Below are 26,405 nucleotides of genomic sequence, written 5' to 3' on the forward strand. Positions count from 1 at the left end.
ACAACATGGCTCAGGGATAATTTTAAAATTATTTTTATGTCAGGGTGGAACAAACCTTTCATCCCAGGCAGAGGCAGGCGGATGGATCTCTGTGAGATGGAGGTTAGCCCAAGCTGCTACACAGAGAAAACTTGTCTCGAAAAACAAATTATTAGGGGAGGGTTGTGAGTGTGTGTGTGCGCGCGCGGTATTCTTCCCTCTCCCAACCTCCGGGACAAAGTAATATACCATACAACTTATTTACTAACCCGATCTTCCTTTTTTGTGCTATGTTTGCTAGGTAGAGGCCATGGACCAATTTCTGGTGTGCTTCCCAGTAGCTGGCCAGCTAGTCTCAGGGATTAGTCTGTGTTCCGGAAACGAAATTACATGTACAAACACGCCAAGACATTTTGGGGGGATAGGGTGGGGGAGATTTAGGCATAGAATTCAGGTCCTCACGTTTACCGGCCTAAATATCTCACGTTTCATTTATACGACGGTCCAAGTTTCACAACGAAAATGTTTTAAAAATAGTTTTATTATGGCTCTTTCTTAACTTCTGTATACGAATGTGCGTCCAAGCGCAGATCAGCGAACAAACTGCTGGAGCAGGCTCTCCCCTTCCACACGTGGGTCTCGAACTCAGTCCATCCGCTTGGCGGGAAGTGCATTTAACCTCACCGAGTTTGGATTCATTGCCATCCCTGTGCAAAGGTGTCTGGGGAAGCCTGCGGCGGGAGGCCAGAGCTGCCTACGCTCGCGAAAGGCAGACACGGGGAGAGCTGCGTCCGGGTGTCCTTCCGGAGTCCGCCGGGGGCGACGTCAGCCAGAGACTAACTCAGCAGCGGCCGGACCCAGGTCGCCGCCGCCTCGGCTGCCCTCGGAGTTCCCATGCAACTCCCGCTCTCCGCGGTCTCAGCCCACAGCATCGGAAGACAAACCGAGAGCGCCATGCTGTACCCTCGGCCGGGACACGCTGGACCCGCGACCGGGCCATGCTGCACCCACGGCGGGCCATGCTGGACCCGCGGCCGGGCCATGCTGCACCCACGGCGGGCCATGCTGGACCCGCGGCCGGGCCATGCTGCATCCGCGGCCGGGCTACGCTGCACCCGCGGTCGGGCTACGCTGCACCCACGGCCGGGCTACGCTGCACCCGCGGTCGGGCTACGCTGCACCCACGGCCGGGCTACGCTGCACCGCGACCGGGCCATGCTGCACCGCGGCCGGGCCGTGCTGCACCGCGCACCCAGCCACCGATCTAACCCGGTCCCCATAGCAACCCACCGCGGCCGTCCGCTCCTACGCGGGGCTCTTCCGCTTGGGCTCGGCTTCTACTTCCGTTTCCGGTCCCAGCGTCCCTCGGCTCGCCTAGAAGGGCTTTGCATTGTGGGAGCTCCTTCCTTTCTCGCTCCCCGGCCATCTTGGCGGCTGGTCTTGGTGAGTGAGCTCTGCCGGGTGGAGGATCGCTCGGTGCGGGGAGCCCCGCTGCTTAGCGCTTTGCGCTCCCGATGCTAATCCTCTCTTCTGCCCTCTCTGTGTGCTAGGTTGGGGGCCGTCCCGCACCTAAGGCAGGAAGATGGTGGCAGCAAAGAAGACGGTGAGTGAGGCCGCCCGGGCCCGGAAGCCGATTCACGTGGAGAGCCGGGCCTGGGCCGGGGCGGGTGGATGGGAGCCCCGTGGTCGTCCGCGTGCCGCCGGCGTGCAGAGAGGCTCACGGTGCCTTAGAGGGTCCAGTTCCCGAAGTCTGGAACCGGGTTTGGTTTTGAGATGGCTGCCCCCGGTTTTCAAGTCTCCGATGTTTGCCTTGTAGAAAAAGTCTCTGGAGTCGATCAACTCTCGGCTCCAGCTTGTTATGAAAAGTGGGAAGTACGTGCTGGGATACAAACAGACTCTGAAGATGATCAGACAGGGCAAAGCGAAATTGGTGATCCTCGCCAACAACTGCCCCGCCTTGAGGTAATGGAGGGGACCGGAGCGTGTGGGACCAGCGCTGGGAAGAATGGGTTGGATGGCTGCTGCCTGGTGTTTGGACCTCGGTGTGTGTGTGAGCGCGCGCCTTTGAAACGTGTGTGACAGGAGGAAGACAAACGATACACGTTCAGAGAAGCACTGTCTTAGTTCAGAAAAGTTGTGGCTGTTTTACGGAGCTGAGGGTGTCATAAGATCACCCGTTCAGCAGTGCCCAGTTTTCTGAACATATGTTTACCCTTGGTTCACTCTGAGCTTGAACCTGTTGAGTGTTGTAAGTAAGTTAGAGAAACGTGCCAACTAGAAGAAGCCCCTGGATTTTCTGTGGCACTTGCGCCCCTTTTCAGTCTTTCATGTAGGGCGCCTATCCGTAGGGGCAGAATTGGGAGTATTTGGCCTTACTTTAAACCTTTCAGGTGTGTGAGGGATTTTTTGGTTTGTCTATATTTTTTAACTGATCCCTTATAGTCGCAGACATTCATTATTAAATACACGCTCAGGCCCGGGTATAGGATGGATGGGGTTCAGGTTCCATTTTCTTTCTTTCTTTTTTTAAAGATTTATTATGTACACAGTATTCTGTCTGCATTTATGCTTGCCAGCCAAAAGAGGGCGCCATATCTCATTACAGATGGTTGTGAGCCATCATGTGGTTGCTGGGAATTGAACTCGGGACCTCTGGAAGAGGAGCTAGTGCTCTTTAACCACTGAGCCATCTCTCCAGCCCCAGGTTCCATTTCTCATGAGCTCCTTTTGGCACTATTGATGATCTGGAACTTTCACGTTCTAACCGCCTGTGCCCACTGAGCTGGCACTGAAGCTGTTCTCTTCAGGGTGCTAGTGGGTGATCCTACCCTCCACTCTAATTTGTTAGTTAAAATGGTACGTAGTACCTGTTGTTGATTTGACAAATACATAAAGTTTTGGACACTGCTAAGTTTAACTTTTTTTTTTTAAGTTTATTTGTAATAGTGTGTGTGAGAGAAGAGTGAATTCCTGTGAACTGGGGAATCAGGAGGGAGGGAGGGAGGGGAAAGAGTGGGTACATGTGACCTGGGACTCCAGAAGAGGGTGTCAAACCCCCTGGAGGTGGGGTTGTGAGTGCTGGGAACTGAACTTGGGGCTTTGGTAAGGAAGGAATACCTCTAGCTTTGTCTGAGCTATTTATCCACATTGACTTTTGAATGTCTGTCGTACCCTTTTCTGCTAACCTGGATACTCGTAGTTTTTAAGTACCTCCTTACACATCTTAAACCTATTAGTAGTTTGAAACGTGAATAGCACATACTTGGAATTGAACACCACCCAAACCAACTAGGTATTTATAAGCTTTACTTGGAAGTGATCAGTTACTGTTAAAAGCCTCATCAGTTAGTGGCAACAGTCTATCAGTATCTTGATATGGCATTTTATTTTGCTTTTTTGTTCCCAAAGGAAATCTGAAATAGAATACTATGCCATGTTGGCTAAAACTGGTGTCCATCACTACAGTGGCAATAACATTGAGTTGGGCACAGCGTGTGGAAAATACTACAGAGTATGCACACTGGCCATCATTGACCCAGGTATGCTTTTTAAATCATACAATATTTATACAACAATGCTTCTAGTAAATCTCTTTGGCTTGGGAATAAACAGTTTGGGGCGAGAGCTTGCAAGTACCATCTTGTGCTTTGAGCTTAGGGTCAGTGCCTTGCAGAGCACTGCGAATCTTCTCGCTGTTCTGGTTCTGTGATAACCAGGGCAGGCTAGACATTCGCTACAGGAAGGCCATGCATGTGTCCCCAGACCTAGGTCTATACCTAGGCCTGGTTTTCTAAATGCTGGTGACAAGACCGGTCTGATTGGTTATGTGTGTTCTGTGTTTTCCTAGGGTGGTTGAGATTAGATTCTAAGGTATTTTTAATTGGTCTCAAGAGTGACAGCAACTGCTGTAATAATCTGCAGATAGGGACTAATCTGTCTCCTTGACTTAACACGTAGCCACTCTAGGGAAGTTCTGTGATTACCTGTTGCCATTACATGAATTGTAAAACTATTATTTTTTATTTTTTAGGTGATTCTGACATTATTAGAAGCATGCCAGAACAGACTGGTGAAAAGTAAAAAGTTTTCCTTTAATAAAACTTTACCAGAGCTCCTTTTAAAAACTGTCCATTTGGATTGTTTTCTTCCTAGCTTTTGGTTCTCTTACCTTGAAGGTAGGATTAGTCATTGAAACCAAATATCCAGTTTGCTGGGGTTTTTTCTTTTGCTAAAGTAGTACACTATCTGTGTAAAATATGGGATCAGAAGTGGGTTTTTTTGTTTGTTTTTTGTTTTTCGAGACAGGGTTTTTCTATAGCTTTGGAGCCTGTCCTGGAACTAGCTCTTGTAGACCAGGCTGGCCTCGAACTCACAGAATCTGCCTCTGCTTCCCAAGTGTTGGGATTAAAGGCATGCACCACCACCGCCTGGCCCAGAAGTGTTTCAAAGTTTGGATTTCCAGTGTTGAAATACATGCACTCTTGTGTTCATTTAATATGTATCTAATCATAAGGCTGTGTTTTTGGTACTTTCTGTGGGCGGGTGTGTTTCAAGTTTCATAACTACCTTCTGTACCTAACTGTAAGTACCAAGGCATGACCTCTCACTTAAACCTAGAATTTGGCAGTTCCAGCTAATTTAGCTAGGCAGCTTCCTCTGCATCCTGTGTGTCTCCTGAGAGATAGCAATGCAGGCTGGGTACCCTGCACATCCACCATTGTATGTGGGTGCTGGAGCCATGGAGCTGTTATTCCCAGCCCCTGTAAAGACAGGTTTGTGATTTTAGGCTCGGTATTTATTGTGTATTTGGATATGTTTGAGAGGCATTGGTGTAGCAAGACTTGTGATTGACAAAGCTGTGTAGCACAGGGAGGAGTGCTGGGTAAACGTCTAGAGTACAAGGGTCTTGAGAGCTTGCGTAGAAAGGCGTCTCGGACAACCCTAGAGTGAGCCTGGGTCCTCAGCTGATGAAATGTCAGGTTATCCAGGAGGGTATTCTGTCATTCAGCTCCAAAACGTCAAAGTTGGGATTTTGGACAAAGTACATTTCAGCCTGGTACGGATGCCCTGTGTAATCTAAGCTTTTGAAGGAAGCTTTAGGAGTATCAGAAAGGCTTCCCCAATGCTCTCCTTCCATCTACTCAGCTTTTTTGTGATTGAAGAGTGAGACATAGGAGCTGAGGATGCTTTCTGTGTGTTGTCCAGAGTCAGAGTGGACTTGCCTTAATAATACATAGCTGGCGTGTCTCCCACTGTGACAGGTGAGGAGACTGGTTTCAGAAGTTAACCTAAGGATATCTTAGCTTCATTATTATGTCTCCGTTTGGGAGCAGCAATAACTGCAGGGAACCAGCCAGTCTCTCATTTCTGCTTCTATTTGGTTGCGCCCCCAGTTGTTCCCATCCCCACCCCCAGACATTTTTGTTTTGATTTTTTTGAGGCAGGTTTTCTCTGTAGAACTGTCCTGGAACTCACTGAGATTGCCTGCCTCTGCTCCTGAGTATGTAATTAAAGGTGTGCACCCCCACTCTCACCCCTGATTTCACACTAGGATGTTTCCAGGTTAAGGTACTGGCTGAGTTGGATTTTAAGTGTTCTAAATTCTTGGTGGTGTGCTCAAAATCAGCTATTAGATCTTTTATACACATTGGTTAGGTGTGCCTTTTAGAGCTATTTCCATGGTTCAGAGTGTTTCAGTTTAATTCTTAATGAATGGTAAACTGGAGAATCCCAAAGCACAAGTTCTGAGGTACTATCTTGTGGGGTTTGTATGCAGTTAGTGACTTGGCTACAGGCATTTAGAATGTTTCTTTAATGCATGGTTTCTAGGGCTTTGTAGGTAGTGATTATGTGGTATAAGATTTGGCTTTTAATTTACACATATTTTTTGTCTACTCATTGTGTCTGCAAGAAGGGTTAAAAATGAAGAGGAAAGTTTAAACACACCTTGGGTGTGTTTGTGGGATAGCTGGTAAGTGCTGTTGTGCTGTGGCTGCTGGGAAAGAACCCAGATCAGAGTTGGGTTGCTCTAATGTGAGGGAGTGCTGGGAATTCTAGCCCAGTGGATTTCTGTTAGGTGGAGACAAGTGCCAAAGAAGTTGATGTTGAGGCGGCTGGAGAGATGGCTCAGCGGTTAAGAGCATTGCCTGCTCTGCCAAAGGTCCTGAGTTCAATTCCCAGTAGCCACATGGTGACTCACAACCATCTGTAATGAGGTCTGGTGTCCTCTTCTGGCCTGCAGACATACATGTAGATACGTATACATAATAAAGTTGATGTTGAGTAAAATTGCAAGCAACACTCTGTGGCAGATGAACAAACTGTCTGACGCAATTTGAGCTTGCTATAGCAAGAAAGTCTAACCTATTCCGGTGTTCTCTTCCTTGTGAGACAAGCCGTTATATAGGCTCAAACAATATTTTAAGAAACAAAGATTGCAATTATGGAATTGGGACAATAGCCAACAGTATATGATGAAGAAATCACATTTTAGGCTAGTCATGGATGGAGCTAGCTGTATAACGTAGAAGGAAGATAAGTCATGTTTCATGGGAAGATTTTCTCTGGTTCATCTTGGAACTTCGCTGTGCTTTTTCCTATGATGGACCTGCTCTGCCCCCCAATATCTAGTACATTTACCACTTAATTCGCTGTCTCCCATCTGGTTCAGAGGACGAATTCATTCTGTCTTCATCTACTCAGACAGAATAAGCCCCACTTTAGCGCTGACTGCTAAATACACATCACAGGTGATACCGAGCATTTAAAACACTGGCGAAGGGGGGCCTTGCAACCCTCTCCTACAACCTGGGCACCTGCATATGCGGCATTCACTTACACATGTGCCTAAGAATTGTTTTTAGATTTATGAGTATGAGTGCTTGGCTTGCAGTTTGTGCTGCACACATTCCTGGTGCTCCTGAAGGCCAGTAGAGGGCATCAACTCCTGGAACAACTTAATGGATGGCTGTGAGCTGCCACGTGTGCTGGAGAACAATCTGAGTCAACTGTGAGAACAAGGGATCTCGATTGCTGGGCCATCTCTAGGAAAGACTTGTTTAATGTTGCCCACATGCATTTAAGTGCTCCATGTGCATGCCCAGTGCCCAAGGGGGCCAGGTGCTGGTGCTGGCTTCCCTGGAACTGCAGTTAGAGGTGGTTGGGACTCATGGGTGCTCAAGACTGAGTCTGGGTCTTCTGCAAGAACACCAAGTGCACTTAGCCACCAAACCATCTCCAGTCTTGTTTTTAAAAAATGTATATGAGAAATGTGTTGCTGGATGGTGATAGATTTGCTTTTACTCCCAGCTCTTGGGAGGCAGAGGCAGGCGTTCCAGGACAGCCAAAGCTATAAAGGGGAACCCTGTCTCATCCAACAAATAATGCTTTGAGTTGCTAGATGTGAATGTACCCAATTCTCAACCCAGCAAGACAGTGCTGTGAACCTGATTTTACAGATGAATACAGGCTTACAGAATCAGCTTTGAAATGGAATACAAAATGCTTAACCAGTTGACAGTGCAGCTGGCAAGCCCAATGCTGACAACACTTATGCAGACAATAACAAAGCTAAGTATCTTGGATTAAACTACATAATTTAGACATTCATTAAAACTATTATAAACTTTTAAACAAGCACCACACATTGAAAAGAACAAGTTAATTTTAAAAAAGACCCCCATGTGTCTGTTTATGCATGCCCATTGGGTCCCTTGTAGCTGGAGTTCGGACTGAGCACAGCTGCCTGACGTGGGAGCTGGGAACCCGGTCCGGCAGCAAACACTTTTAACTATTTCATCCAGTCCCTGAGCTGTAAAACATGATGCCTTGGCTGTAGGCCTTTGTTTCTCATGAAGCCTTCCTGTGTTGTGTGGTTGTGCCACTAGAGGGAGCCAATAAAGGCCAGGCAGTATGGGGCATGGCTTCTCAATCTTTGTCTTGAAAACGTTTATTCTGAGTTAGAACATTTACACCTGGGAAGATTCTTCAGATAAGATGGAGGCCCAGGGAATCACTGCACTCAGCTCTCCTGTGGGAGGACATTTGATGAGAACAAAGTATCCGTATTTTGGAAAAACAAATGATGGGAAGCTCTTACTTGTTAAGTGCTGTCTTGAGGTGGTCTGCACATACATATACATCTCCTTGAGTGGCTGATTGTGTCTGTTCATAGAAATTACTGAAATGCTAGACTTTGTCTTAGGATTTTTTTTTTTCTGATAGGATCTCAGATGTAGATCAGGCTGTCTTTGAACTCACGAAGGTATACCTGCCTCTGTCTCCCAGATTGTCATTGACTTTTAAAATTGATTTGAGGGCTGGGATGTGACTCAGAGTGGTTTACTCACATGCGTAATCATTCGCACCACATAAATCAGGTGTGGCAGCACGTTTCTGTAATCCCAGCACTCAGGTGAGGCTTGAGGACAGCCTGGGATACATGCAATACTATTTAACAACAACAAAAAATTAGTTTTGGGTTTCACTATGGCTTGGAAGGGACTTTGGAATTTCTGCAAATGAATAGCATTTCTGTGGTATGGACTACCCAGTGACTCAGTTCTGATGTTTAGGCTATTTCTAACTTGTCGCTTTTGTAGCCTAGTGACTGCTCTGCAGGTCTCTCTTGTGTATGTTAAAGGCCATTTGGTTTGAACCAAGTGGTATGGCAGCTGCTGTCATTACAGGTACACTCCCTAGCAACTTGTAAGAACCTGTATTTCTGCATTGGTAGCCACCGCTAGACAGTGGTACCAAGCTCACGAGCAAAAAAGAAAAAAAATTAAATTTGTTTTATTTTGGGGGGTATAATAGATTTTTTTGTCGTGTGTGCATATTTTATATTTAAAGTTAGAGTGAGACTGGGCTTGGTGCCACATGCCTGTATTACCTGCCAGTGCAATGAAGCAGGAGAATTGAGAGTTATAGGCAGCCTGAGTTACAACCTCAGCAAATTTGAGACCCCATCTCATATTTAAACTAGGAATTTTACTCAACATTTTCTGGAGTGGTGAATTTTAATGTGTAAAAATTCAACTTACTGCAGGACATAGGTCCCATGACTTTATGCATACATCCATATATATCAGGGTAAATTCCAGTACAAAAACGTTAGCAATTTGTGGGGTCAGTTTTCTGCAGAATTGTCAAATGAGATTTCAGTGCTAAGGTAGGGAGGCAGAAGCAAGTTGTACCCACAGCAGATCACAGAACACGAGACAGCTCATTTTTTCTCAGGGTAAACTCACTTTAGGCTTCAGAAGGACCCCTCCCCCCTTAGTGTCTCCATTTTCTCTTTGTACAGCAGTCCAGTGTCTTCTGTACTGGTTGTGGTTTGCTTTACAGCTTAGAGATTTGACTATGGTGTGAGATTTGAGGCTCCACCATGTTTTTTGAAATCTTTTTATGATGTATAAACACACGACAACATTTCTAGTCTTCATCTGTATCGTAGGCGGTTTTCCAAGGCTTCCATTCTCTGAGTCATTTCTTCTAGTAAATCTCATTAAGGAAGAGGAACCTGGATGCCTGTTTTAACTTACAATCAAGTACAACTTGAAATGATTACTAAAAGTTATTTTAAAAAGACTTTGGGCTTAAAAGCAAACTGTCTCATATTTTAAAACCCTTATACATTTATAGTGATTCATTTAGCATGCCATTAAAACTATATTTAAAAAATTCATGTTGAGTTCATTTTTAAAACATCAAAGCCTGATATTTCAGCTTGAATTTGGGTTTTCTTTTAAGATTTTCCAAAAATGTTTTCTAACTACACCCATGTTGCTTATTAATTTACCATGGTGCTACTCTGGGAGCCAAAACTGATTTGGGAAATATATAAAGAAAAGGATGATGCCTTACCAGGGTAAAGGGAAGTCAACAGAGAGGTGTGGGAATGGGGTCATTAGTGGCAGACCAAGAGCTGAGGTGCAAGTGGCCTTGAATGCTCTTTCACAGCCTTCGTAAGGGGTAGAGAGGGACAGGAAGAAACTAGTTAAGTATTTAAGCCCTGTAATTCCTATCTGCTCCCACTACAGAGTGACAGCCCAGTTTTATCTGTGTCATTTACTGTCAGGAAGACTTATTCCACATAGAGGACCAATCCCTCTTTCCCATCCTTACAGTAAGAATTGCGTGTTCTTGGTAAGCCTGTTGTTGGCAGGGGTAGTTCAGAATTGAGCTATTTTTCTGTGGACTAGTTGATGCTCCCTGAGATCCGTATCAGCCAGCTTTAGTAAGCTTACTGTAGTTTTAAGTTCAGAGCAGCTAGCAATGTGTTCAATGTGTAAAAGCACCCATCACTGTCATCCCAGAGCATTCTTGTTTAAATGAGTCACTCCACTTTGTTCCCTTGGTAGAATTTTTCATCTCTTAAGAGTGCTGATATAAGGGATCTCGGCTGCCAAGAAGAAAAGGGAAACACCCTGTTCTTCAAAATCTGCACATACATGCAGCTTCTGTATGGTTAGGTTAGGGTTGAAGGTTTAGAGATTAAACTGAACCTCTTCATTCTACAACACACTTTGCCTAGACCTGCATTCCTAGTGTTTATCCACTAGAGTTAGGTGCCTCCCCACTTACGCTTTATATACTGCCTGATGCCCTTAATTCTGCTCTTTCTATCCTAGCCAGCAGATGACAGCTTGACCATGGCCACTAAGCTTGGCTTGACTTCCACTCTCAATACTGATGAGGCTGCTGTTATAGAAAGGGCCTTTCCTGGTTCAGCGTTGCTGGCTTTGCTGATGAAGTCTGCACAGTTATCTGTAAAGTTTTGCTACTATGCTTTGCTTTGCATACAGAGCATCTGTTGAAAAAGGATATAGCGCTGGGTTAGTTTTCTTACTTCTTCATTTGCAAGGTTCTGGAACATTATAAGGTTTTCACATTTGCATTGATCTTGGCTTTCTTCCAAAGGACTTCCTGAGAAAGCAGATGGAAAGAGTTCACCTCTGTCTTTCATGCGCTTCCCAGACACAATAATGGTACTGAGTCAGAACACAGGAAACCATAATGGAAGAAAATGCTCAGCCTCTTCCATGCATCCAGACCCAGGGAAGTAGGTACTGGGAAAGGGGCTTTCGCTGCACACTGGGAATCAAGACTACTGCTTCTTTTAATTTAGCTTTTACTTATTTACTTAATTTCCTCCTTTTTTTCCTACTTTAAGTCTGTTGGCAAGCTGAAAGGCTGCTGCAACTTATCTGGTAGTGATATTTCACTTGGAATTACCTGAAGACTTTGTTGAGTGGGAAAGCTTTTGTGTAGATCGTGAAAGATTGTCTTCTTCAAACAGATATCTATGCTGCACTGCAAAATTAGAACAGGAAAGTAGGTCTCGGATATTTATGGTGATTGGCTCAGATTCTGCAAGGAGAGAAAACGGAATTCAAACCTGCTTCACGCTCCTGTGGTTTAAAGCAGGCACCAGCTGGTGCAAGGCATTGGGTATTCCTCAGTAGAGAGCCTTGCTTTGAAATATACTGTGACATAAGCTGTCAGGATAGGTGGTAGCTGCCAAATATGGCGTCAAGGACAGTAAATCCCTTAGCTGGCATTTAAATCTATAGTCACTTTACAACTTGTATCTGCAGGGAGGCGGAAATGAAGCCTCTGCTTCAGTGAGGGCGGATCATACGGCCTTTGGAAGCTCACCTGTTGGCTGGTGGACCTGCTTTGGTGGTTCCCCTGCTGGGGAGTCCTGTCTTCCATCAGAGTCTTCTAGAGCTGGGAGGAAAGAGATGGCCAAATGGAGTGACGGTTTCACACATGCTCTTTAGAACACTGCTAGAAACAAGGTCTTTTGGTGATATTTGGTGACACCAAAGATTCTGTGATGTATGACCATGGTGGAGCAGTTCTCTCTCTGAAGAGAACATAAATTGCATCTAAAGAATGCTCCCCTCCCCGTGCCATGTCAAGGAAGGGAGGCAGAACAAGTTTCTGAAAGATACTTGTGTAATCCCTACAGCCCTACCTGTGACATTCCCCTGAGAATGAAAGAGCCAAAACATGCTCCCTGCTTTGGGATCTGGAAGACTTTCCCCCTGTGCTCCCCTTCACCCCAGAAGAGAAATAAGACATCATGGGCTGCATTTTAAGTGTGTCTGAACCCAGGATGTGAATAAAAGGGGAAGTGGTAGAATACCTATGTAAGCATAACTGGATTAATAAGTGAGCTGGAAAAACTACACAAAATGTCTGGAATCTAAAGGATAGTCGTATTTTTTTAAATAGAAGTCTCCTCAGAAAGGTATTTTTTAGGTGAGCTTATAAGGCTAGATATCCCCTTCCACAAATACCCTGAAATAGTACTTCTGTTCTGGTTTCTTTAATGGTGCCTTCTTGCTTAAATGATCCCTTCTCTAGGTTTGGTGAGGATCAAAACTGGCTTGTTAAGACATTTGGCACGGAGTTGGTGCTGAAGACATGGTAGCTATCATATTTGTCTTCCCCTCGCCTGCATTTTCTTGTCACCTGTCTTGGCCAGCAGGGTGGTATTTTCTGAGGCCCTGTGGCCAAGGCCCACCCTAGCTACACTCTACAGTACCTTCACAGATGCCTTGCTTCAGCTTTTCACTGATCTCGCCCATTGTGCTGAAGTCCTCTGCATAGAAGAGATGCTTGTCCGTGGGTTCAGAGGCAATCTCCTGTAGCTCTTCCTCAATGGCTTTTCCTACCCCAACAGCATACACAGTGATACCTAGGCAACAGGAATTAGGATAAGATACAGTTGCACTCCCAGAGTCTGGACATTGTACTGTGCTCAAAGCCAGTGAGATGCTAAGTGATGTGATTTGAAGCATCAATATCAACACCTCTTTATGTTTTTCAGCATTTTTATCTCTGACATATGAACAGGAGATAGAGATGTGGCACCTAGAAGAGGACAGATGCACCTAGAAGAGGATAGATGCTGTTGGTCAGCTCTGGAGAGGGCCGGGTCACAGATGTGCAGCTTTATCATGTTGCCTTCCGGATAGTAGGGAAAGTGTTGTCTCACAGCTCACTAAAATGAGAGGTTTTCTGGGAAAATTCTAAGCAGGTCAAATCATGACCTTATTAAAAACTAGGCTCTTACCATATAGCTAAGGCTGGGCTGGAACTGGTCGTTCCCCTGCCTCAGCCTTCTGAGTGAGCTAAGGCTGGGCTGGAACTGGTCGTTCCCCTGCCTCAGCCCTCTGAGTGCACGGAAGGGTTCTTCTCAAAAGGAAAGAAGGATTTTAAGTGTTTGGGGGGTCCAGTGGAGTTGCCTTCTGCCCACCTCTCTTAGGGGGTGAGGGGCACTGTCTTGAGTAGAAATGGGAAGCAATTAGTCAGCAGTGAGATAAGGAATGTTGGTAAAATGGACTCTTTCATAAGGGCTGGATGGGAACCGTCAGCCTTTCCGATGGGGAATGGAGTTTCCTTCACTCCTGTCTTTGCAGGTTGGGCGAGTGTCTGTTGAACATCTACGCATCTGGCCCATCTAGGCACTAGGTCTAGGACTCTTGGGTGAGGTGGTCTGCCTTCCCTTATCCTCCTAGGGCACCTTGAGCAAACACTCTGAAGTCATGAAGTCTTTAGACAGAAGAGTGTGGCTCTTGACTGCTGGGAGGTCAAAAGCCAAGATGGATGTTGGAGCCAATTCATGATAATGCCCATTTCCTCTGGTGAGATGAGAAAACTCAAGGCTACGAAGCAGTCTGCTTGTAAGCCCAAACTCCTTAGCCCTGAAGGCACTATGAGGTGTCCTAAGTGGATCAAAAGTATATTTACCTGGTAGCTTGTGTTTGTAGTCTGAGCACTAGGAAGGCTGAGGCAGGAGGACTGCTATGAGTTTAAAGCCATCCTGTGCTACATAGTGTGCTTGAGGTCAGCCTGGGCTAAAAAAAAAAAAAGTGTATGTGTGTCAGTAAAGTTGCCACCAGAAATCCATTAAAAAATCTTCAGGTGACTCTGTAGGGGACCAGACTGCTGGACTAGCTTCATGATGTAGTTAAACAGCACAGGCTGAGGTGTTTGCACTGGAGGTCACACACTGCGCACTAAATCCTATTACTGGAACATTTTACTGAGTGTCTTCAGGGTCGCATTACAGCCTCTAGATGGCAGTCTAGTCAAGGTGAATTTTTAATGGCAGTTGCCACACTGACTTTCTGTACTCACTCAGACTCCTAAGGCCAGCTATGAATCTAAAAGACCAGAACTTTGTGTAATATAAACCACAACACCACCCCGTATTACCATTGGCCTTGGCTTTGCTGGCCCACTCGGAGACATCGTCCTGAGCCCGTCCATCGGTGAACACAATGGCTACTCTGGGCACCCGGGTAGAGAGGGGCCTGGCCCCTTCTACTTGGGTAAAACTTCTCTCAAACATGTGTTTCAGGGCCAGTCCAGTCATAGAGCCTTTGCCCATGTATTTCATGTGGACCACAGCTTTCTTCATGTCCTTGGCTGAGCTGAAGTCCCTCAGGGTAAACTCCGTGCGGACCTGTGTGGAATACTGCAGCAGCCCCACCCGAGCCGCTTTGGGGGAAACTGCCAGGGAATCTATAATCCCAGTGACAAAATGCTTCACGATCTCAAAATTGTCTTCTCCGAGACTCTTGGACCCATCAATCACAAAGACTAGGTCAATTGGGCCTTCAGTGCATCCTATACAGACAGAAGGAAAGGTGGCATGGTTACAATGTTAGAGATCAGCTACATACAAAAGTATAAAGAAGCATGCTTCAGCAGGAGGCATGGCTGAGTTCGGAGATCTGTCTCTGTTCTTCAGCAAACACACAGGACAGAGGAGTAGGGAATCTCACAAGCTACACAGTATCCACACATTGTAAAGGAAACCACACAGTGATCACTGGTAGCCAAGCCTTGCAGTGACTGCATACAGCATGGTAAAGAATTAGAGCAGTGGTTCTCAACATTGCTAATGCTAAGACCCTTTAATACAGTTCCTCGTGTTGTGATGACCTCCAACCATAAAGTTATTTTTGTTGCTATTTCATAACTGTAATTTTACTACTGTTATGAACTGTAACGTAAATATCTGTGTTTTCCAATGGTCTTAGGCAACCCACGTGAAAGAATCAATTGACCCCTAAAGGGGTTGCTACCCACTAGATGGCTATACCAAGGCAGTCCTTTTTGCTTTGTTGCAGGAGGCAGATAAACACAATAATTGATATATAGTATTTTGACTGCCAGTTGAGATGATTAATTTTTCCTAGCCGTTACTTCTTCCAAGAAGCTTCCACAGTAACCCAGCTTGTGTCAGCTATTCTCTGAATAAAAACCCCAACACATTAGTTTATTCAATCAAAATTAAGTTTCTGAGTATTTGCTTTGTGAAAGGCAGTGGACACAGCAAGATTATGATAATGACTAACAAAATATCTGACACCGTGTTCCTTAAGTCCACTGTGTCCTAAGCTGTATGCATGTGGGAGGATAATTATTTAACAATGGTGTTTCTCCCCTAGTCTAGATTGTCCTTCAGTAGATACTATGTGTCATTTATTTTTGTAGCCATAATGTTTGGCACACAATAAATACTTAATACATTATTACTGGCAGAATAAAAGAACAGAGTGATATGTATCCATTAGGTAGTACAATTTAAGTACCCTACTGACTTACTAAGGCTTAAAAATGTATGATTTACTGAATTCTTTACCCAAACCAAGGCTTTTCGGGCACCTTTGATGGTTGACAGTAAAAAGTGAAAATGTTTTATGCAAATATATAGGCAATTTGGATGCCGAGAGACTTTGTTCTTTCTGTAGGGCTGCATAAGAGAATTGTAACAATCCTAAATGAATGATCTCATTTCAAACAATCTACGGTATGTTATTATAATATTCTCTTTTATATATCAAGCAGCTGTCTAATCTTTCAAAGAGAAGCGCAATAATAAAGCAAGTAAAGACATACATATGCAAAAATACTTCTGTGCCCAGCCAGCAGAATATGCTAATGGGATTGTGCGTGTGAGTGTGAGCATTGGGGTTGGCTTCTTTATTTCATTAAGTGCTTGTCCTAATTAGTCAATCTATTGATTCTTTAGCCATGGAAGGGAAATCAGGAAAGACATCAGAGAGCATGTATGTGCTCTCCAGCAGATGTCACGGGTATTGGGGTATCGTGTATGTGCTCTCCAGCAGATGTCATGGGTATTGGGGTGTCATGTATGTGGTTCTCCAGCAGATGTCACGGGTATTGGGGTGTCATGTATGTGCTCTCCAGCAGATGTCATGGGTATTGGGGTGTCGTGTATGTGGTTCTCCAGCAGATGTCACGGGTATTGGGGTGTCATGTATGTGCTCTCCAGCAGATGTCACGGGTATTGGGGTGGCATGTATGTGGCTCTCCAGCAGATGTCATGGGTATTGGGGTGTCATGTATGTGCTCTCCAGCAGATGTCACGGGTATTGGGGTGTCGTGTATGTGCTCTCCAGCAGATGTCATGGGTATTGGGGTGTCGTGTATGTGCTCTCCAGCAGATGTCATGGGTATTGGGGTGTCATGTATGTGCTCTCCAGCAGATGTCACGGGTATTGGGGTGTCATGTATGTGCTCTCCAGCAGATGTCACGGCTATTGGGGTGTCATGTATGTGCTCTCCAGCAGATGTCATGGGTATTGGGGTGTCATGTATGTGCTCTCCAGCAGATGTCATGGGTATTGGGGTGTCATGTATGTGCTCTCCAGCAGATGTCATGGGTATTGGGGTGTCGTGTATGTGCTCTCCAGCAGATGTCACGGGTATTGGGGTGTCGTGTATGTGCTCTCCAGCAGATGTCATGGGTATTGGGGTGTCATGTATGTGGTTCTCCAGCAGATGCTTACGGAACAGAGACAGCCATTGTGATTCACTAACATCAAAGGTGTCCTGGCTGCTGCTGCTGAGCGTGGCCTTGCCTTCTCTGAGTGTACACTTCTATGTTTATGGGAGAAGCAGGGCTAAGGGGTCTATTGCCTGAAGATGCTCCAGAAAGAATTGCTCCACAGCCAAATGGGAGCAGAGAGCTGGTCCAGGTCACTCACTCTTGCAGTGCTTCCCATCCTCAGCCAGGACAAAGCCCTCTGAGCACTGGCACGTATAGAAATCTCCGTTGTTCACACATATGTGCTCACAGCCGTGGTGGGTTGACTTGCAGACATCCTTCCCTGGGGAAAACGTGGGGAGATGAAGGAAGTCATCTACTTTACAGCATCCATCATTGCAGTCCATGCCAGGCAAAGAGCAAGGGCAGCTCCTCTTGGAAGGCTTGCTCCTCCTGGCCCTGGATTTGTCGTTTAATTTTGAATGACTAGATGGGCTTTTGCTGCCGATTTTGTAGTAGAGATCCCAAGTAACCCATGTCAGTTATCTAATGAACTTCGCAGAGGTGAGGTAATTTGAACTCCTTGAAGTAGTTATGACCCTTTAATCCCCACAACACCCCGGACACACGGCTAGGTATACACAGGGAATGCCATGCGTCTGACTGAGTTGTGCAAGGTTGTCCAGCCAAACGGTGGCCCAATTGAAGCACACTTCCTCCTGATCGTACGACACCCCAGGGCTTCATCTACCCTTTAAAAGAAGAGACCTTGGGCTGGAGAGATGGCTCAGCGGTTAAGAGCACTGACTGCTCTTCCAAAGGTCCCCAGTTCAATTCCCAGCACCCACATGGCAGCTCACAACTGTCTGGGACCCGACACCCATGGCAAATCACCAATGCACATAAAACAAACAAACAAACAAATAAGAAGAAACCTTACATGAAATTGGGATCTGTAACTATGGATACCTCTAGGAAGTGGGAAATAGTGAGAGTTAATTGAGGGCTCAGCTTGCAAAGCCAGAAATTCGAGTGCCTTTTACACAACTGCTCAATGTATTGACCAAAACATATGCTGACTGAATAGGAAAATACGACTCAGGCAGACCGTGGACGGTCTCAGTGAAAGAATCAGGGCAGTCTGCAGCTAGAAACCCAGACAGTGCTGTGAGGCTGGGAGTCAGGCCCCACCCACAGCACTCTGTCAATCACAGATCCTCTCACTAGACACAAGCCACGCCCCTGGAGAAGAACGCCTGATGAGTTATCCTGCCCAGCTTTGCCGAGAGCTGGAATGTCCCATGGTCTCAAAGGAGAAAACTGCCCACAAAGCAACCTCAAAGGCAAGTGAACTTACTTAACTAAAAAAGGACACCACAGCAGTGTCAAAAACAAGTAGCTGTTATCAACCCCCAACCCTTAAAGAGGACTGCCTTCTAGAATGGGAGAAAGTCTATGCCTGTATTCCAATCCCAGCCTCATTGGGCTGCTCTTGGGTGGTGCAATAGCTAATTAATTCTATGTAAGCTTTGGCTGGGCTTGGTGCCTGCTGTTTTGTAAAACACAGATCTAGACATTGCTGCAAAAGTACTCATGCAAGAGGTTAACATTTAAATCAGTAGATTCTGAGTAATGCAGACTATCCTTTGTAGTGTGTGTGGGTCTCATCCAATCCATTGAAGGGCCCAAGGGTAAAAGGCTAAGATTCCCAGAGGAAGGGAAGCCGTTCTTCACCTGTAACATCAGTTCTACTGGATTCCAGCCTCCCTTACAGGCATCTTCCTCACTAGCCCTCACAATCCCGTAAGTCAATTTCTTAAAGTCAGGTTTTTCCTCTCTCTTCCTTCAGCCACAACATGTACATACACAGCCCTCCTGCACATAAATACTATAATCTGTTTTTCTGGAGAATCCTAACATGGGTCTGTCTGTCTCTGTCTGTCTCTGTCTCTGTCTCTCTCTCTCTGTGTGTGTGTGTGTGTGTGTGTGTGTGTGTATGAGAGAGAGAGAGAGAGAGAGAGAGAGAGAGAGAGAGAATGCACACTTGCACATGTGTACATGCTTGTGGAGGTCAAAGGTCAGTGTCTTCCTCAGTCACTATCCAGTTTATTTTTTGAGACAAGGGCTCTTACTGATCCTGGAGCTGACCAATTCAACTAGACTGACTGCAAGCACCTGGGGCCCTCCCCTCTTCCCCTCCTGGGATTCTCTCCTCCACTCCCAGCACTGAGATGGCAGGTGTGCTCCACCACGCTTGCTTTTACACAGGTCCTGGGGATTGAACTCAGGTCCTCATGCTTCCACAGCAAGCACTTTGCCAACTGAGCCATCTCTGAAGTCTCTCCTAACACTAAAAAACCACAGAGCCCCCCTCCAGCCCCCTCCTACCTTCATCTTACATAAATGGTCTGCCAAGAAGAAAAAGCACTGAAATTATCTTTTTGGTCCTGATAGTCAATTGGTACCACTGATTCTAGTTCTGCCCACCAATTTGCTAGGCACTTCACTAGGCCCGTGCGTCCATCCAACCACCATGCAGAAGGCCAAGAGCTGAGAGAAAACAGCATAGAGCCTGACGACTCAGGACTACCGCTGAGACATTCCTGACTTGACCCCCTGGAAACACTTGCAGATCACCCAGAGTTGGGGTCTGAGTTTGTGATGGTTAAGAACTCTCCAAAGGGAGGCTGTGAGGACTGCAGCCAGAGTCCCACAGGCAGACACACTCTCCACCCAAGCTACTTACTTCTACAGTGCTTCCCGTCCTGAGCCAGCCTGAACCCTTCCAGACACTTGCAGACGTACGACTCGCCGCTGCTTACACAAAGGTGCTCACAGCCGTGGTCTACAGCCTGGCAGACGTCTTTCCCTGAGAAGAGTGCAGCGATTAGAACAACCACATCAGCATAAAGTCTACGTGCATTGCCCCTGGATGGTCCGTCCATCACGACATCTGGACTCAAGTGCCGCCTGAGTAGGAATTGTGAAACGGGATGAAGCTTCGTGGCTCTCGGTTGGGCTAAATCTTCAGACTTTCTTAGCTTCCGTGTTGGGGTGCAGTTCAGTCTCAGCTGTCTGCAGATGTGGCCAACAAGTGCAGATGCTATCTGACGGTTATGTAGGAGAAAGCCCCAGTGTAGCTAAGCAGCACTAGAATCTACTCTTGCCTTTGTCCCTGGCGTAATCTATGATTTAGGGGGGGAAAAAAATCACATAACGTCTTGGAATCTTAGCTTTCCTGTCTGCAAATAAGAATGATTCCAGGTGCTCATCTTCTGTTCACAGCTGTTTGGGAAGAGCTTCGAGAAGCCTGAGAGAAAGAGGACTAAGATGAGAACCGTTTGTCCAGATTTGCACACTCCTCTTTGACTGCTATTATTAGGGTATCGGGGACTTAACCCAGAGCCTTGTATGTGCCTGGCAGGTGCTTGACCACTAAGCTACACCTCCAGCGCCTTTATTTATAATGTTTATTTATGGTCTGTGCACATGAGTGCAGTTGCCTGCAGAAGCCAGGAGAGGGCATCAGAGTCCCTGGAGCTGGAGTCACAGGAGCCTGTAAACTGCCTGAAGTGGGTGTGAGCAACTGAATTCAGGTCCTCGGGAAGGGCAGCAAGTATTCTTCATCACTAAGCCGTCTCTCTATCCTTCCATTTTTATTTTATTTTTTTATTTTGAGACAGTGTCTCACTAAATTTAGTGAGACCAGTATGGCCTACAGCCCAGGAAGTCTGTGGATTTGCCACGTTCCTGCTTCAGCCTTCTAAGTAGTCAGGCTTATAGGGGTATACCAGCTGGTCTATTGCAGTATATTGTTGTTACTGAGAGAGGGTCTCACTATGTAGACCAGACTGGGCTTGAATCCGCAAATGTCACCTACATCTCTCTGCCTTCCAAGTAATGGCAATCAAAGCATATAATACCACACCTGGCCGGGTGGTGGTGGCACACGCCTTTAATCCCAGCACTCAGGAGGCAGAGGCAGGCGGATCTCTGTGAGTTTGAGACCAGCCTGGTCTACAAGAGCTAGTTCCAGGACAGGCTCCAAAACCACAGAGAAACCCTGTATCAAAAAACCAAAAAAACAAACCACACCTGGCTTGAAGGGTTATTATTTACCAAGCGTACCTTTATATACAGCTACTTTGTTTTGCACAGCAACCCTCTTCTGCCCCAGGATCCCACCAGGACACCACATGACCTTTGATTGTGTGGTATCGACAGCTGAGAATAATTGTCTTACACCCAAGCTGACATGGTGGATCTCAGGCACGGTCATATGAGCTAGCGCTAGCAAACTTACTTCTGCAAGTTTTTCCATCGTCACGGAGGATGTATCCCTCGAAACACTGACACGTGAATGAGTCTTCACTGCTTACACATGAATGTTCACAGCCGTGGTTTCCCAAAGCACACGAGTCCAGTTCTGATTATAATTACAAAAACAGAAGAAAATTATTCATAGATTAGTGACCTAGTCATTCATAAAAGACACTGTGAATGTCTTAAGTTAAAACAGCATCTCTTCCCACACAGTTCATTTCAGGATAGAAAGTATCTATGAGCAAAAATTATTATTATTACTATTATTACTATTTATTTATTTACCTTTTTGGTTTTCCAAGACAGGGTTTCTCTATGAAACACAGTCCTGGCTGTCCTGGAACTCACTCTGTACACCAGGCTGACTTTGAACTGATTGAGATCTGCCTTCCTCTGCCTTAATATATACAAAGCACATACATCCCATTCCACAGGAAAAAGGTAACAGCAGAAGACAGTTTCCAAAAGGAGATGTAAACATCTATGACTATGAGAGAAGACATCTGATGCCAACTTTTCTGTGGATTTACAAATGCGTGCAGAACACGTAGCCGAGTCCTTCATTTATTCAAAAGCAGCAGAGTTCTTTGCTGGTTTTTTTTTTTTTTTTTTTTTTTGAGACAGGACGTCCCTTTCTCAAACTGGCCTTGAACTCAAGATCTTTTGCTACAGCCTAAGGGCTAAGCTTCAGCACACCTAAATAGTCAGCAAATTTGTGAGTTCTTATTGTGGGCCAGGCATTGTTCTAGCCACTAAGGACAGAATAACCAGTTTAAAAAAATGGCTTTGCTTCCCTGGGACTTTGCATTTGGCAGTGGGTGTCAGGAGTACACGAGGGTGTGGAGGGTGTGGAAGACAACAGACAAGCACGCCTTCTCAGTGGGGACAGATAGTGGCTGCTGGGTCAGGGTTTGACATCCTACACAGTATCACATAAGGGCAGAGCCCTGGAGATGGAGAGGAGGCGAGTGCATGGGCAAGAAAGAATGGCTGCACACTGCAGATGCATGAGCATGCTCATCACGTTGCAGGAGAGGCAAGGAACCCAACATGGTAGGAGTAGGCAGCATAGGGGCATACAAGTAGGCATGTCTGAGGGAGAAGGGCAGTCACAGGATGCTTCGAGCAGTAGGATCCCCAAGTCTGGCTGTGTTTTGAAGTACAGAATGGTGTAAGGGTAGAGAAGGAATACAGGGGACGGACTCAGCCTACTGTCATGGTCCTGCTGGCCCAGAACACTGGCGATGACGTGGTCAGACTGGCTATGTTTTGAAGGTAGAGCCTATGAGATTTGCTAGTGAACTGATGTTAGATCACAGATCTTCTAGCTGCCTTTTTTCCCCTTCCAGAAACAGGCCACCCCTCCCTGAAGCCTGACTCCCTGGTAGCTTTCTCCTTCCCTCTTACAGCTGTGAGAAAGCCCGGCCACCCTGATTCCTAGACCACAGGCAACCCTGGAATGCTAACTACTCTTGTCGGTGCCAGGCCCAGGCAGATCACATGGTATGGGGGCAGGCCATTTCCAGTGTCCTCTAAGAATGCCCTTTGTTCTTCAGAGTGGATGGGCTCTCTCATCAGCTTCTCCACCCTTCCATGTCCTGGCCTGATCACAGCTGCCCGTGATCTCTCCTGATGAAGTTCATCTAAAAGGGTAACTTTGTGTCAACTTCTGTTCTTTTCAACAATGAAATGAAGAGCCCACCATCACATGGCCAGGACTGGAGAGCCAAGGATGACCCATGGCCAGGACGGAAGAGTCAAAGATGACCCAGAGGTCACTGGACTGAGCTACTGAAGGACATCATTGCTGTTTATACAGCTGGGTGACTTCTGGGAACTAGAAGGTTTGTGCCCCTGTGGAAACAAGGCTGACAGTTCAAAGCTTGAAACAGAGGACCAGGGCAGTGACATTTGATGACAGCCATACAGTAACTGAAAGCTAACCCAGCCCTTTAGAAATGAACAGGATTTCAATGGAGTGCATGCTCCAAAGTGGTAGTGGTGATGGCAGCAGTGATGCTCGGGAAGAATCCACCCACACCATTTTTTTTTTGTTAAGCATTATTACAGCTTTCTCAGAGAAGGGGGAGTCCTCAGAACTACCCTGCAGGCTAGTTAAGTGTTATCCTCATCAGCTGGCAGGAGAAACTATGCTTGAGGAAAACTGATTACAGCTTGCCAAGACCACTTGCTAGTCAGTGGAAGAACCAGATGAAAGATGTTATTTTTCGGTAATGAAGCCTGTGACTTTCCCCAACGACACACAGCATTGCCATCTGCTAAGCTTTCAGACATGGGGGGAGCCTTGCATGTCTTTGGGCAGGAACACTGCCCGAAGCTTTGAACGATGGGGAAATGATGTTAGCTGGAATTTTAACTGCAGAGGAGACTCTAAGCAGAGTTGGGCACTCCGGTTTGCTCTAAGCGTGACTTTCTCCTCTAGGCACACTCTGGACTCATTACTCATGCAGAACATTTCCCTGCGGCTGGACTAGTTCGTCACATTGTTAAAAGTACCACTAAGTGATCCAGAGCACCAACAGCTGGCTGCCACAGAGGGCAACGTTTCCCCTCCTTCACCATGAATTTATAATACTCCAATTTCCAAGGTAATAAAACAGCAGAAGGTCTCTCAGGACACTTTTGCCAACCCCGATGCAGAGCAAACCCTCTGAGCACATTCTTCTCTCTGGGACTCCCCAGCCCAGCCCTGCCCCACCAGCTACAGCTCAAGCTCGTCTCGTGAAGATTACAGGGGCTTCCTCAATGGAGATATAGCCTACTGAGCCCCAGTGTCCCAAGCCTGTGCCTGTCAGGTGGCACTGTTCTTTATCTGAAGGCACCCGTGCCCACAGGGTCACGTCCCTCAGCCTTGGCTATATGCCGTGCCAGGAGCTCCGGGCCCAGCTCCTCAGTTCTCCTGGAACTGTTATTGTGGGCTTTAAGGTAATGGAGCTTTCAAGCTTATCTTTTCTTCTGCTCACCCCCGGGGCATCTTCCCAGTCAGTCCTAGGAGGCTTCTGCAGCTGACTGCTCCAAGACCGAAGTCCGCTGTACTAAAGGGCAAACCTGCCTACAGAGGGTGCTGGGCAGTGTCCACAATGCTACAGAATGCACCTTTCACACTTTAGCTTCACTTAGGGACTCCCTTCTGCAGGTGTCCTTGTACCGTGTAAAGGAATGTACTTTCAAGTCATTGACTGCTTCACTGTTTGTAAGGGTGAAAAGCAGGAGTCAACTAAAATGTTTAGAAATGGGACAGGCCAAATGCAAGGGAACAGTACACAGCTATGAAAAGAACGAGGACCTTCCAGAGGTAATTGTGGTGGTTTGAATAAGAACGGCCCCCATAGGCTCATAGATCTGAACACTTAGTTAGCAAGGAGTGGCACTATTTAAAAGGATTGGAAGGTGTGGCCTTGTTGGGGGAAGTGGGTCACTGCTGAGGAAAGCTGCCAACAGGGAGCAGATCCAGCCCAAGAAAGCAAAGTACGTTAGAGTCAACCAAGATGACAGGAGCTGGAGATCTGAAGGGTACTTCGACATCAGACCTGAGATGCAGACTTTGGAGTCTGCACAGCTGGCTTAGCAAGCATGTGTGGATGGTCAATGTGTACAGAACTCACTTCCTGCCCACAGGCTCTGGTGCTTCCACTTTGGAAACCAACTTGGCCTCTGCTTCTCCCAGAGCTGATGACACTTCACGGTGGGAATGTGCTTCAGAGCCTCCTGAAGAAAGGAAAGCAGCCACCACCACCATCTCTGACTCTGCACTAGAGTAACCACCAGCCTGGGGAAGCTGCGTGCACCTTGACTGTACTTGGCTAGCAAGCATTTGCAGACTGATGACCTGTGCCCACTACTATCTATATTTGGAGACTGGAAAGGACACTGGAAAAACGCTGGTCCAACTCCACCTTAGAGGGGCGGGCACTGATGGCCAGCAAGAAGAAGTGATGCTCTCAAGGCTCCCTAACCTGTAGATGTGACTTGTCTTGGCTGTACTGACCCAGGTAGGTCACAGATCTATCCCCGCTGTGTTTCCTGGTCATCCCAGCTCCATGGGGCTAATCAGTCTGGCTAGATTCTTGGAAGACAAAGGAACGATTTTCTCAAGGTAGACTCCACAAAGTTTGTCACCTCTCTGTGCCACAGGTGACAGTCCCACCTGCTCCTGCGGCTCCTCTGGCACCCAGTGTTCTGACCTCCCCATGGCCTCTCCAGATGGTGGACCTGCACAGGCTGTGGACCACGTCTGGGAAGCTCTTGTGCTGCACCTGTGGCTGTCTCCCCTGACAGAGTCTCTAGCATGGGATTAAACATCTTTCCCTGAACTCCATGCTCTCATGGCGGTTCTGCCGGTGGTCACCACCCAGATTGGGTGACACATCTTAAATATCTCCTCCAGAGAAAAGTTAACCACTGATGGGGCAAACACTGAATTAGTTCAATCCCAGGAGCTACCAGCACCTGACAAACTATATGCAAAGATGTGAAAGATTAAGTTCCTTTTTTTAAATATTTATTTATTATGTATACAACATTCTGTCTGTGTGTATGCCTGCAGGCCAGAGGAGGGCACCAGACCCCATTACAGATGGTTGTGAGCCACCATGTGGTTGCTGGGAATTGAACTCAGGACCTTTGGAAGAGCAGGCAACGCTCTTAACCTTTGAGTCATCTCTCCAGCCCCAAGATTAAGTTCTTAAGCAAGCATTGAGACTCCAGCCCAGGGAAGGGGATGAGTCAGACTCAGTTATTAATCAGTGCTGACGTAGAATGGGGTGGAAGGCTTAGACGTCTCAGAACAAAGCATCCCCCATTCAAATAAATGCCTTCTTGTGTAGGAACCCACTCCTGCAAAGTCAGCTGGGGTTCCTGGATAGGGGATCCTCAAGACCAAAGGAAAGCTGGATGAAAGAAACAGAAGACAGGACAGAATCGGGAGGTCTGTCTGGTCATGCCGAAACAGCCAAGTGGCCCAGAGTTTATTTCAGAACTGGCTTATGTATAGAAGCAGAATGAAGCACAGCACAGGCGGGCAGTGTCTAATCACAAGACCATCCCTGTCCTTGAGTGAGCAGCCTCCTAACTAGCATGCGCTTGCTGCTTAGGAGCAGCCTTAGTTTCTATCTTGGGGTTCCTGAGGTTTGTCATCAGCAGCATCCAGTCTACTAGACAGAGTGTTCTTTTCTCACGGGCTAACTCAGAAGTCTCTCACAGCCCTCAGGGAAACAAGAAAAAGCAGAGCAGGCAAGCTTGAAGTCAAATGAGTTCTTCAAGCCAGAAA

General features: G+C 46.6%; 2 protein-coding genes and 2 non-coding genes across 5 annotated transcripts in view; 3 read left to right on the top strand and 1 right to left on the bottom strand.

The window, feature by feature from the left end:
* The first annotated feature begins 1,326 nt into the window (after positions 1-1,326).
* Positions 1,327-4,103, top strand: Rpl30 (ribosomal protein L30). The gene is made up of 5 exons (XM_041637795.1): positions 1,327-1,422; positions 1,530-1,582; positions 1,796-1,941; positions 3,388-3,518; positions 4,010-4,103. Exons 2-5 carry the CDS (start codon positions 1,562-1,564, stop codon positions 4,057-4,059), a joined length of 348 nt encoding a protein of 115 aa, XP_041493729.1. The 5' UTR covers positions 1,327-1,422; positions 1,530-1,561; the 3' UTR covers positions 4,060-4,103.
* LOC121437715 lies at positions 3,657-3,788 on the top strand. Its single transcript, XR_005972999.1, has one exon. It is a non-coding gene; the product is annotated as a small nucleolar RNA SNORA72 (small nucleolar RNA).
* A 2,168-nt stretch (positions 4,104-6,271) lies between the features above and the next one.
* On the top strand, positions 6,272-6,396 carry LOC121437716. Its single transcript, XR_005973000.1, has one exon. It is a non-coding gene; the product is annotated as a small nucleolar RNA SNORA28 (small nucleolar RNA).
* A 1,617-nt stretch (positions 6,397-8,013) lies between these two features.
* The window catches only part of Matn2 (matrilin 2), a 114,243-nt gene continuing 95,851 nt past the window's right edge, over positions 8,014-26,405 (bottom strand). The window contains exons 11-19 of one of the 2 annotated variants that reach the window (XM_041637724.1): positions 21,096-21,218; positions 19,539-19,661; positions 17,013-17,135; positions 14,209-14,622; positions 12,533-12,685; positions 11,638-11,709; positions 11,215-11,292; positions 10,807-10,905; positions 8,014-9,474 (exon numbers count right to left, since the gene is read on the bottom strand). In XM_041637724.1, coding sequence (XP_041493658.1) covers positions 9,419-9,474; positions 10,807-10,905; positions 11,215-11,292; positions 11,638-11,709; positions 12,533-12,685; positions 14,209-14,622; positions 17,013-17,135; positions 19,539-19,661; positions 21,096-21,218 — 1,241 coding nt within the window. In that variant the 3' untranslated portion in view covers positions 8,014-9,418. Of the gene's footprint in view, positions 9,475-10,806; positions 10,906-11,214; positions 11,350-11,637; positions 11,710-12,532; positions 12,686-14,208; positions 14,623-17,012; positions 17,136-19,538; positions 19,662-21,095; positions 21,219-26,405 lie in introns of both variants that reach the window. The other variant, XM_041637723.1, reaches the window with a different exon arrangement.

This window comes from Microtus oregoni, unplaced genomic scaffold (assembly GCF_018167655.1).
Source record: "Microtus oregoni isolate MIOR12 unplaced genomic scaffold, Mior012 000053F_ref0000044, whole genome shotgun sequence".
Taxonomy (NCBI): domain Eukaryota; kingdom Metazoa; phylum Chordata; class Mammalia; order Rodentia; family Cricetidae; genus Microtus; species Microtus oregoni.